Below are 12154 nucleotides of genomic sequence, written 5' to 3' on the forward strand. Positions count from 1 at the left end.
AGACCCACATTCAATACAAGACTCAGGGATCCATAGAGGAGTCCAGAACCAGTTTACTCAACCATGGCACCAAGTGTTGCATCACTTGAACCAACCAATTCAGGTACATAACACATAACAAGGGGAAGTAGAGTTAATATGAACAATTTTGAGATTGAGGGAGTGACTAAGGACCAAGCCCTGGTGTGTCAGAGTTCACAAGGGTCTCAATTGGACCCCGAGCAGTGCTTACACTAGGGAGGTCAATAATAGAACCTAGGTGGCCTTGGCTTTCAGCCGGCTAAGAATGAAGAGTTCAGAATAGCATAAGTTGCCAGTGAGGAAAATGGACAAAAGTTAGGAGATACATTCATATCCTAAAGTAGACATAGCCAAATTGAGCATATAGAGTAATTAATCAAATAGACCCGTAGGTTTAGCAGGACAGCAAAGCACCACATAGATAGCCTCATATTGAAGAAAAAAAAATAGGTTTGCAAGATATACATAGATTATCGCTCATGACATTAAACCAATTGAGACCTAAGAGGTTCGGATTAAGCTAAGCATCCATCTTATTATCATAAGACAAACATGTTAATTCTCATCAGGAGGGAAGATTGCATTGGGACATGATAGGGAGCACACATTATGACAGTCCAAGCAATCACTGAAGGAACATGGGATTAAGACATATTGGGGGGCATATTAGCAAGGAAGCAAGATCACAGTTGAGGGAAAAGGTCTTATAACATTAAAACACATTATGTATGCAAGACAAGCATCACAGAGATTCAGTACAGAGTGATGAGTAAGCTCATGTTAAATAGCTCATGTGGGTATTCTATCTTCGACACAGTAGACTATTTACCAAAAGAAGGTCCAGATTGTGCTAAGTATAGGTCTTGATGTTATGAAACAGTCATGTTAATTTGGCAATAGGGCAACATTTAGACATGAGAAAAGCAGATCATATCTACTGGTGAATCAGGAGGGGGGGGGTTAAACATGCTAAAGGCATATTGATAGAGAGCAGGGTCAAACATATTAGATAAGCAAGCTACCACAGAAATCAGAATATGATGGGAAACAGGCTTGTGCCATACAGTGGGCGTGCATATCCATGCTTTTGAACTCACTACACTAGTCGACTAAAGAAGTACAAATTATGCAAGTAGGGCATATTCAAGTAACAAGATTTATAGCAAAAGACTAAATTAAACACCAGAAGATGCTAACAAGTGTAAGAGTCCCAAACAGTAATAATTTCTAACACCTTGACTGGTCAGAACTTAATAGAACCCGGTTTAGGCATGTTAAAAGCTAAAGGCTAAAGAGACCTAAAAAGTTGAGGAAAGCAAACGGAATTACACACAAAAGCAATCCAGAAAATATACTGAACTGACCAATCTCAGGAATGAAAATGTATACAAACCATAGATGCCTAGGAACGAAATATCAAAGTATAGTGACTCACCAGTTAAGCGAAAAACAGTAAAGAATAGGTTTCCACAGAAAACCCAAGATCCCTAATGCGTCAAAGTTCTTGAGAGTTTCGATGAACTCAGGGCAGTGCTCGCACCAAGAATGGCCAATACAGAATACTAAGCAAGAGAGTAGCAAAAACCTCAAAATTTTAGTGAAGAAATTGATTTTTTCAAAAGTCTCTCCTAAAGAAGGGAAATGAGAGGGTTTATATAGCAGTCAAAAATCGAACAAACACATAAGGAAATAGAGTAAATTAAGCGACAAATAAGGAAAGACAACATGCAAATCAATTTGAAATCGATTTAAGAGAGGAATCCGATAAACCCTAGTTTTTTTAGGGAAAGTGTAAATCAACAGAAATCCAAACGAAATCGGACTCCCACAGTGTGGAATCAGACGCATCTAGACGAAATACGGTCCAGATTCAAGAAATAGGACTCATTCGAATAGAATCGGACATATGGTACTTGCCATGTTTAGGTAAGTACCAAGTAACACCATAATCTTGCAAGTAACAACGAGATAACGCATAAAAGGCAAATAAATCACAGAGGGAATCCATGATTTACTCGGATTTGGAGAAGATTGGGGAGGCGGCTAGGGTTTCTGAAGAGAGAGGTGAGACAGAAAGAGTTTAAAGGCGACGGGTAAAAGGAAACATGGGTCTTTAAGGTTTAGGGTGAGGGGTAATATAAAACGGGTAGGTTAATTATGGGTCGTTGATCATTTGAGATCAACGGCCAGGATCACAAGGGAAACAGGGCGGGTTATTTAAGACGGGTTCCGTCCGGGTATGAGACTAATGGTCGTTTGGCTTTGGGCTGGGATGGACTGGGATAAGGTTTGGGTAGTTTTGGGCCACTAATGTGGTCCAAAATTGATTAGAATAGGCTATTATTTAAATACCCAAAATTTTATAAAAATAATTTATAAACAAATGCTTAATAAATAAATAAAAATATTATTTATGCACTGAAATTCTTAAAATAATAACTTAGTATTAAAAAATATAAATATGTTGTTTTGACATAAATAATATAAAATAAAGAGCAGTTGTATATGAATATAGGTCATTATTGTAAAATTAGATAAATGGCTTTAAAATGCTAATATAATTATATGAAATAAAATAAAATATTTGAAACATATATTATAGGTGCAAAATAATAATTTTAGGTAACTAAGTCATCACAAAATAATTTAAAGGGATAATTACTAGATATTTATGTAATTTAAATGCAAGAAAATTAATTCAAGTGCTCTAAAAATATGGAAATTATAGGAAATGCTTGTATAGATTTGTAAACTAAATAATGATGCATAAAATGCTATTTTGAAGGCATGTATATATTTTGAAACATATGAGGGCAAAATTGGGTATCAACAGTTGCCCCTCTTTACCCGGGAATGATGAAAGAGTTGTTGGGTAAAGCATATGATGACCAATTTTGGCCGAATTGAGTGAGGGGTGGTATGATTTGAAAAATGGGGGCCGAACCCTGGTTCCTGAGTTGCTTACATATCCCTGGTATTACGGGAATCAGGTCGTGTGTAGTTCTGGATCCAATAGTGAACTTAACCGATGGAGTTGTCATAGGAACGGTCGTATGCTTCGGAAAGGGTTCTTTTGGGTAGGACAATATCAGATGAATTTGCACGAAATCATGAATGTGACTCTGAAATGTTATGGATGTATCTCAAAACGAGTATCTGAACGGTTATCAAGTAAAAGTGGGTAACTGATGGTGGTTGTTTGCGTTTGAAATAATTGTAGGATGTGAACGTTGAATGGAAACATGAGCGATGATTGCTCCCGTTAGGAGAACGGTTACTTCCCGGATTACCTGCAAAACTTAAAACACGATGCACGCAAGTATATATGGATTATTGCGAGAATTTAAACATGATGCAAATTCCCTTTGGACCATGAAAGTTGTCTTTGGACGGTGAGGATGATGTCCATAGACCATGACGTCCTGGGCTATGAATCGTGTGATAAGGGATTCGCAGGCCATGAAATGATGTCGACGGGCCATGAAAATGGTGCCTCTGAACTATGAGGATGATGCCTTCGGACTATGATGCCTTTGGACAAAATGACGATATTTCAGCCTATGAAGTGCAAATATGTGACGCTTGGTCACATGCGAAGATGAGACAAGACAAGGCTTAGTCTTGTGTAAGATGAGGGCAGTGCTTAGCCATAGGTGAACAGAGGATAGTGCTAGGTCTTAGGTGGCGTAGTGGGGATAGTATTTAATCCTGAAGAAAAGGCAGTGCTTAGCCGTATGCAATAGGGAGGCAGGGCTTAGCCTCATGCAAAATAGGAGACAACGCTTAGTCTGATGCGAGTAAGGGAAGTGGTGCTTAGCTTCATGCAAAATATGAGGCAATTCTTAGTCTCATGCAAAGAAGGCAATGCTTAGCCTTGTGCAGTTAAGGATGCTTAGCCTTATGCAGTTAAGGAGGTGATGCTTAGCCTCGTGCAAATAGGAGACAATGCTTAGTCTCATGCAAAGAAAGGAGACAATGCTTAGTCTCATGCAAGGAAAGGCAGCGCTTAACTTTATGCAATTAGGGAGGCAGGGCTTAGCCTCATACAAAATAGGAGACAATGCTTAGTCTCGATGTAAGGAAAAGCAGTGCCTAGCCTTGTGCAGTTAAGGGGGCGATGCTTAGCCTCGTACGAATAGGAGACAATGCTTAGTCTCATGCAAAGAATGGAGACAATGCTTAGTCTCATGCAAGGAGAGGCAATGCTTAGCCTTATGCAATTAAGGAGGCAATGCTTAGCCTCATGCAAATAGGAGACAATACTTATTCTCATGCAAAGAAAGGAGACAATGCTTAGTCTCATGCAAGGAAAGGCAGTGCTTAGCCTTATGCAATTAGGGAGGCAATGCTTAGCCTCATGCAAAGAATAGGAGGCAAGTGGAAAAGTATTTCTTAGCTGAAGATATTTGTGCTAGATAATCTGAAGGCAATGTCTTGATGTATCTGCGAGTATCGTTATCTTATTGTACCTGCATTCAAAGAAAAATGGTGAGTTCTGTGGGGGAAGGTTGGTTCGCGTTTTTCTCTTCTGCCTTGCCTGTGCTCCTGTCTTTAGATCCTGTTTGAGTTACCCTGGGTAACATCTCGCTGTTTATAGAAATAAAGGTTTTCGAAAGAAATGCATGCATTTGATGAATGTAGTTATTTGAATATAGTAGTATGCAATATCGACTAAGTTAGGTGAACCAATGACTGTGACATATTTTAGAGACATTGCAACTTCCTTGCTCTAGAATTTTGAGGGTCCTCCTCAAAATTCTGCCCCAGTTTAAAAGCAATTCTTTGATTGTTCTGCGTATGACGAAATTGGTTGGACTTGCTTTAGAATTTTGAGGGTCCTCCTCAAAATTCTGCCCGAGTTTCTGACCATGGCAAAAATGAAGATTTTATTGAGATGTGACCGAACCCACAGGGCTGCCTACGTATTCCCTCTTAAACGGGAATCAGTTCAAGCGTAGTTCAGTTACATCAGATGAAGAAATGTAAACAATCTAAACATAGTATCTCTTGACTGCGTCTGAGTTGATAGGTTTTGGCCAAACTTCTCCTTCCATCTCTGCGAATATGAGCGCCTCTCTGTTAGTACTCTGTAAACTATGTAGGGCCCTTGCCTATTGGGTGAAAATTTCCCTTTGGCTTCATCTTGATGCGGGAATATCCGCTTCAACACCAGCTGCCCCAGTGTGAATTGTCTAGGCCCGACCCTTTGTTGAAAGCTCTGGACATTCTGTTCTGGTAAAGTTGATCGTGACATACTGCATTCATTTTTTTTCCGTCAATGAGAGCCAGTTGCGCATAAAGACTTCGTATCCATTCTGCATCACTGAGTTCAGCCTCTTGTATGATACTCAAAGAAGGAATTTCTACTTCAGCGGGAATGACAGCTTCAGTGCCATAGACCAGCAAATAAGGAGTTGCCCCAGCTGATGTGCGAACCGTGGTACGATATCCAAGTAGGGCAAATGGTAACTTCTCGTGCCATTGTTTATGATTATCTACCATCTTCCTTAATATCTTCTTGATGTTCTTATTGGCGGCTTCCACAGCTCCATTCATTTGTGTCATATATGCTGTGGAATTCTTGTGCTTGATCTTGAAGGTTTCACACATTGATTTCATCAAATCACTGTTAAAGTTGTCGGTGTTGTCGGTGATGATTGATTCCGATACCCCGAATTGACAGACAATACGATCCCTAACGAAGTCCGCTACGACCTTCTTAGTTACAACCTTGTAAGATGCGACTTCAACCCATTTTGTGAAATAATCTATGGCCACTAGAATGAATAGGTGCCCATTTGAAGCGGCAGGTTCGATTGGACCGCTGACATCCATCCCCCAAGCGGAGAAAGGACAAGGTGCACTTGTTGCATTGAGTTCATTGGGTGGCACTCGTATCATATCAGCATGTACTTGGCATTGATGACACCTTTGGACATACCTGATGCAGTCTGTTTCCATAGTTATCCAAAAATATTCCGCTCTTAATATCTTCTTAGCTAAGACGAAGCCATACATGTGTGGTCCGGAAAAAAGTTCTGGCATGTATCTCTTCAAGCAATTTGTATGCTTCATTAACGTCGACACACCGTAATAACCCTAGATCTTGAGTTCTTCTGTACAGAATTCCTCCGCTTTGGAAGAAGTGGTTAGATAATCTTCGGAGTGTGTGTTTCTGAGTATGATTTGTGTGCTCCGGGTACTCTCATTTTGCCAAGTATTCTTTGATGTCATGAAACCACGGATTCCCATCAGTTTCTTCTTCAACATGAGCACAATAAGCTGGCTGATTATGGATCCCTACTGGAATAGGATAGATGAAATTCTTGTCTGGGTGTTGTGTCATGGAAGATAGAGTGGCCAACGCATCTGTGAACTCATTCTGGATTCTCGGAACATGTTTGAACTCTATTTTTGTGAATCTCTTCATCAACTCTTGTACGTAGTATAAATATGATAATATTTTGGTATTCTTTGTAGCCCATTCTCCTAGAACCTGATGTACCAAAAGGTCTGAATCTCCAATTACCAGCAATTCCTGAACGTTCATGTCAATGGCCAACTTGAGCCCCAAGATGCAGACCTCATATTCTGCCATATTCCTGATACATGGAAACCTGAGCTTTGCGAATACTGGATAGTGTTGACCTGTTTCTGACACTAAAACTGCTCAAATACCTACTCCTTTGAAGTTTGCAGCTCCATCGAAGAACATTCTCTAACCGTCATAGGTTTCAGTGATATCTTCTCCTACGAATGATACCTCTTCATCGGGAAAATACGTTTTCAGTGGTTCGTATTCTCCACCCACAGGATTTTCTGCCAGATGATCTGCCAATGCTTTCCCCTTGACCGCCTTCTAAGTTACATAGATGATGTCGAACTCACTCAGTACTATCTGCCATTTTGCCAACTTTTCCGTAGGCATGGGTTTCTGGAAGATGTATTTTAATGGATCTATTCTTGATATGAGATATTTGGTGTAGGCACAGAAGTAGTGCCTCAACTTCTGAGCTATCCACGTCAAAGCACAGCAGGTGCGCTCCAGTAAAGAATATCGTGCTTCGTAGGGTGTGAACTTCTTACTTAGATAGTATATGGCCTGTTCCTTTCTTCCCGTCTCATCGTGTTATCCCAAGACACAGCCGAAAGCCCCATCCAGTACAGATAAATAGAGTAACAGAGGTCTCCCAGGTTCTGGTGGGACCAGAACAGGTGGTTTGGATAAATATTCCTTGATCTTGTCAAAGACTTTCTGGTATTCTTCAATCCAACTTGTTGCAGCGTCTTTCTTTAACATTTTGAAAATCGGTTCACAAATCACAGTTGATTGTGCTATGAAACGGTTGATGTAATTGAGACACCCCAAGAAACTCATCGCATCTTTCTTGTTCTTCGGAGGTGGCAAATCTTGGATAGCCTTGACCTTTGACGGGTTTAGCTCAATTCCTCGGCAGCTGACGATGAACCCTAACAACTTTCCAGTAGGGACTCCGAAGGCACATTTTGCGGGATTTAATTTTAGGTTGTATCTTCGAAGTCGATCAAAGAATTTCCTCAAATCTGCCATATAATCTGTGCTTCTCTTGGATTTGATGATGATGTCATCCACGTACACCTCTATCTCCTTGTGTATCATGTTGTGGAAAATGGTTGTCATGGCCCTCATATAGGTGGCTCCAGCATTCTTTAGGCCAAACGACATCATTTTGTAACAATATACTCCCCACGGTGTAATAAAGTCTGTCTTTTCGGCATCCTCTTCATCTATCCAGATCTGATGATATCCCGCGAAGCAATCCACAAAGGATTGGAGTTCATGCTTGGCACAATTGTCAATCAGTATGTGTATATTGGGCAAAGGGAAATCATCTTTGGGACTTGCTTTGTTTAAATCCCGATAGTCGACATATACCCTGACCTTCCCATCTTTCTTTGGAACCGGCACAATGTTAGCCAACCAGGTCGGATATTCAACCACTCTGAGAACCTTGGCTTTGATCTGCTTGGTGACTTCCTCCTTTATTTTCAGACTCATATCTGGTTTGAACTTCCTGAGCTTCTGCTTTACAGGCGGACACATGGGGTTGGTAGGTAGTTTATGAGCCACTATGAACGTGCTCAAACCGGTCATATCATCATAGGACTATGTAAAAATATCCTCATACTCCTTCAAGAACCGGATGTATTCTTCTTTCTCTGACGGTGATAGGTGAATGCTTACACGCATTTCCTTGACTATTTCAGAATCTCCCAAATTAATTGTTTCGGTCTCATCCAAATTGGATTTAGGCTTGTTTTCAAAGTTTTTCACTTCTCTGACAATTTCCTCGGGTATTATATCCTCTTCCGGATCCTCTGAATCACTATCCTTATGTTGCGATATCTCATTACATGTCACAGTCGTAGGTTCATCGGGATAGGTAATAATAATGTTGTAGAGAAAAAATGTAAAGAATAATAATAAATACTAAAATAACAATGCATTAGATAAATCTTGAAAATGTCAAACAAGTACGACTCGATGACTCGAGCAATTATTTCAAAACAAAATATGTTTAAAACAAAATACTGAAAATGTCTTAAATGCCCATAAAATTATTTTCAAATATAAATGATGCTAATTGTCAGTTTACCCAGGAACTCGACGGGCCCTTGATGGTGCAGCAGTCCAATTCTTGAGAACAGCTCCCTTCTCCATTGTCTGAATAATAAGGCCTTCCTCCTCCTCCTCCTCCTCAACTATCGCACCGCAATCCATGTCTTCATCATCCAGAAACAAATTCCTTATGCCAACCAAAACTTCATCTTCTTCAGACCCCCATATCATGTCATCTTAATGAAATGACTGGTGCAAATGTGGTACCGGTTGTTCTAAAGGGTAATAAGGACCACGCCACAGTGGCGACCAATTCTGATACTCGTGCCAGGTGTATTCATACCCAAGCCCAAAAGTTGTGCCGTGACGCTTTAGCTGTATGGGTTTGGTGATCCCCTGGAGATTCTTACCGAGACCCTTGCTAGGTTCATACCCTGTCCATGCCAATATGCCTTCTATCTTATTGCTCCACCACTTGTCCTTTTCAATTGAGTTGACGCGCTCGATGCGATGGTATGTTTCTCCACCCAACTTCCTTCTATTCTCGACGATCTGAACAATTTGATTGGTGTACATGAGATTACCTCCATCCCCATGGATGATCACTTCCTGATGGTTCCACTCAAACTTCACGACCTGATGTAGTATAGAAGCCACGGCCCCAACGACATGTATCCACGGTCGTCCCAACAACAGATTGTATGTAGCAGATATATCCAATACTTGAAACTCAACATCGAACCAGGTCGGGCCCATCTCTAAGCTGAGGTTGGTCTCCCCAATTGTGGCCCTTTGAGACCCATCAAATGATTTTACATTCATACTCCCTGCTCGTATCTCGTGCAAACTTTTACCCAACCTTTTCAAAGTAGTTAGTGGACAAATGTTGAGATTCGAACCCCCATCTATCAGGACCCTGACAATGAACTTGTCCTCAAACTGCACTGTGATATGCAGTGCCTTGTTGTGACTTAGTCCTTCTGGTGGCAGCTCGTCTTCATGAAAAGTGATCTTGTGGCTTCTAACACTTGCCCTACCAGGTTGGCCATCTCTCTACTGGTGATGTTGTTAGGTACATAGGCTTTATTCAACACCTTCATCAGGGCATTCCTATGTGCCTCAGAGTTTTGCAGCAGCAATAAAATAGATATTTGAGCAGGGGTTTTGTTCAAATGATCAACTACAGAATACTCTCCTGCCTGCACCCTTCTCCAAAGATCATCTAGGCCAGTCTCAATGACATGCGGTTTAGAGGCGACTTCTTTGCTTGTTCCTCCCAAATACTCGGGTGTATAAATCCTACCAGTTCTGGTCATGCCTTGCGCTGCACCTGTTTCTTCCATTTTTGCCTTTCCTTTCCTTCTTGCTTCCGCAACATAATCCCATGGTATAACATTAGACTTATAAGACATTGTAGGTGCTACCATCACGGTGAAGGGCGTTGTTACTTCAACCTCAAATTGCGTTGGTGCAGCTACCTCGACTTCAATTGGTGCCTGAGTCTGTACCATGATAGGTGTGAGAGTGACTGGAGATGTTTTAGAATTATCCCCTTCTCGAATGAGTCCAATTGGCCCCTCTGAGTCCCATTCTTCATCAGTCTCTATTGCGATTACCCCTCCACCGCTGTGATCTAGGAGAGGATTATTACAGATATTGGGTGCAGCCTCCTTTGCCTGTATGACTTTGGTATCAATTAATGTCTGAATCTTATCCTTCAAAGTACGACACTCATCAATAGTATGACCTTTTATGCCTGAGTGATATACACACGTCTTATTTGGGTTAATCCACGGGGAAGAGTTTTCCATAGCAACAACGGGAATAAGAGTGATATAACCGACAACCTTCAATCTCTCGTACAGCTAGTCTATAGGTTCAACAATTGGGGTGTATTGTCTGGGTGGCATGTGGTCGAAACTTGTTCTAGGTTTTTGGTAGTTTTGGCGGGCTGGTGGTGAGTGGTAGTATGTTGGTTGGGTGTTATAGGTATGGTAAGTGGCGGTATGTTGTTAATATCTGGGAGGTGAAGGATGATATGTGGGTGGAGGTGTTTAGTATGTAAGAGGAGACTTTAGACCTTGGGCTACCATCACCACACCTACTTCTTTCTTCTTGGAGATACCTCGTGACTGTAGGGCTTTATTTGTGGCTTGGAGTGCTTCAAAATTTGTCACCATTCCACTTTTGATCCCTTCTTCTATTCTTTCTCCCAATTTGATGATGTTGGAAAATTTATGGTTTTCAATAACCATTAGTCTTTCGTAGTATTGTGAATCCTGAGCTCTGACGAAGAACTTATTCATCTGTTCTTCTTCTAATGCTGGCCTTACTTTTGTAGCTTTAGACCTCCACCGAGTAGCATACTCGTGGAAAGTTTCTATTGGCCTCTTCTTGAGATTCTGAACGTAGAAAATGTCTGGTGCGTTTTCTGTGTTAAATCTGAACCGATCCATGAAATCTGATGCATGCTCACCCAATTAACCCATTTCTTTGGGTTCTGACTAATGTACCAAGACAGGGCATCTCCGGTGAGGCTCCTCATGAACAGCTTCATGCGGATTCTTTCATCCCTGCCAACTCCTACAAGCTTGTCACAATATGTTCTCAAGTGCACCTTCGGATCACCAGTTCCGTCGAACATTTCGAACTTAGGAGGTTTGTAACCCTCTGGCAGTTCTACATCTGGCTGAATACACAAATCTTCATAATTCAAACCCTCAATGCCTTTGCCCTCTTCGACACTTTGAACTCTGCCAGTAAGTTTCTTGAGTTCCTCCGCTATGTTCTTGATGAGCAGGTCCTTCTCGGTGGATTCGGGTATGTATAGGGTCTGTTGTGGGGTATGGGGGTAAGGTTTCCACATATATGGGATTGCTTTGGTGGACTCCGGGAATCTGGGCGCAATGGTGGTCATTGGTTGAGTTTTGCGGGTCAGGAGTAGGTTGTGGTGTATTTTGAGGGGTGTGGTATGTGGTTGTTTATGGGTATTGAGTTAGGTGGTGATGGTGTTTTTGAGGAGTAGGTATCAGTGGAGGGTTGTGGGTTTGCGGAGGTGTGGCGTATTGATATGGTGCGGGAGGATTTTGTGGATTTTGTGTGTTTTGGGGAGGTACCGGGTTTTGGGCGTTTGTGTTTTATTGATTAAGGTCGGGGATGTTTAGGGTGAGGGAAAGGTTTGCCAAGTTCCGGACTTGCTCAAGTTACCCTTGTAGCTCCAATATTTTTTGTTCCAGACATAGGACCAATTCGTTCTGTGCTGGAGTATTCCAACCGTCCAAGGTTTCAACGTTCTCTCCATTGTCCTTTCTGATACTCCTTAAATCGTCCATTTTTTCTTTCCCTTTGCTTCTGCCTTTAGGATCACTTGGTGGAGGAGGAGGAGGAGGAGGAGGAGGAGGAGGACCTCTGGATCTAGTGTGATATGCGGATGATGCCAGTATGCACGAACCAACCTTGGGGAAGGGGAATAATCAAAAGAAAGAAAAACAAAAGGTAACCAAGTAAGTAAGGGATATTGAAAGAATGCTTGCA

The 12154-nt window shown here is 41.4% G+C and overlaps 1 protein-coding gene across 1 annotated transcript; it reads right to left on the reverse strand.

Annotated features, from left to right (window-relative positions):
• Positions 1-6226: 6226 nt before the first annotated feature.
• On the reverse strand, positions 6227-6619 carry LOC138897959 (uncharacterized). The gene has a single exon (XM_070183986.1). It carries the CDS (start codon positions 6617-6619, stop codon positions 6227-6229), a length of 393 nt encoding a protein of 130 aa, XP_070040087.1.
• Between the last annotated feature and the right edge of the window lie 5535 nt (positions 6620-12154).

The sequence above is a fragment of the Nicotiana tomentosiformis genome, chromosome 8, assembly GCF_000390325.3.
Source record: "Nicotiana tomentosiformis chromosome 8, ASM39032v3, whole genome shotgun sequence".
In the NCBI taxonomy this organism is placed as follows: Eukaryota; Viridiplantae; Streptophyta; class Magnoliopsida; order Solanales; family Solanaceae; genus Nicotiana; species Nicotiana tomentosiformis.

Coding starts and splice junctions, on each gene's coding strand:
- LOC138897959 (XM_070183986.1), bottom strand. CDS start 6,619: ATGGCAGAATATGAGGTCTGCATCTTGGGGCTCAAGTTGGCCATTGAC.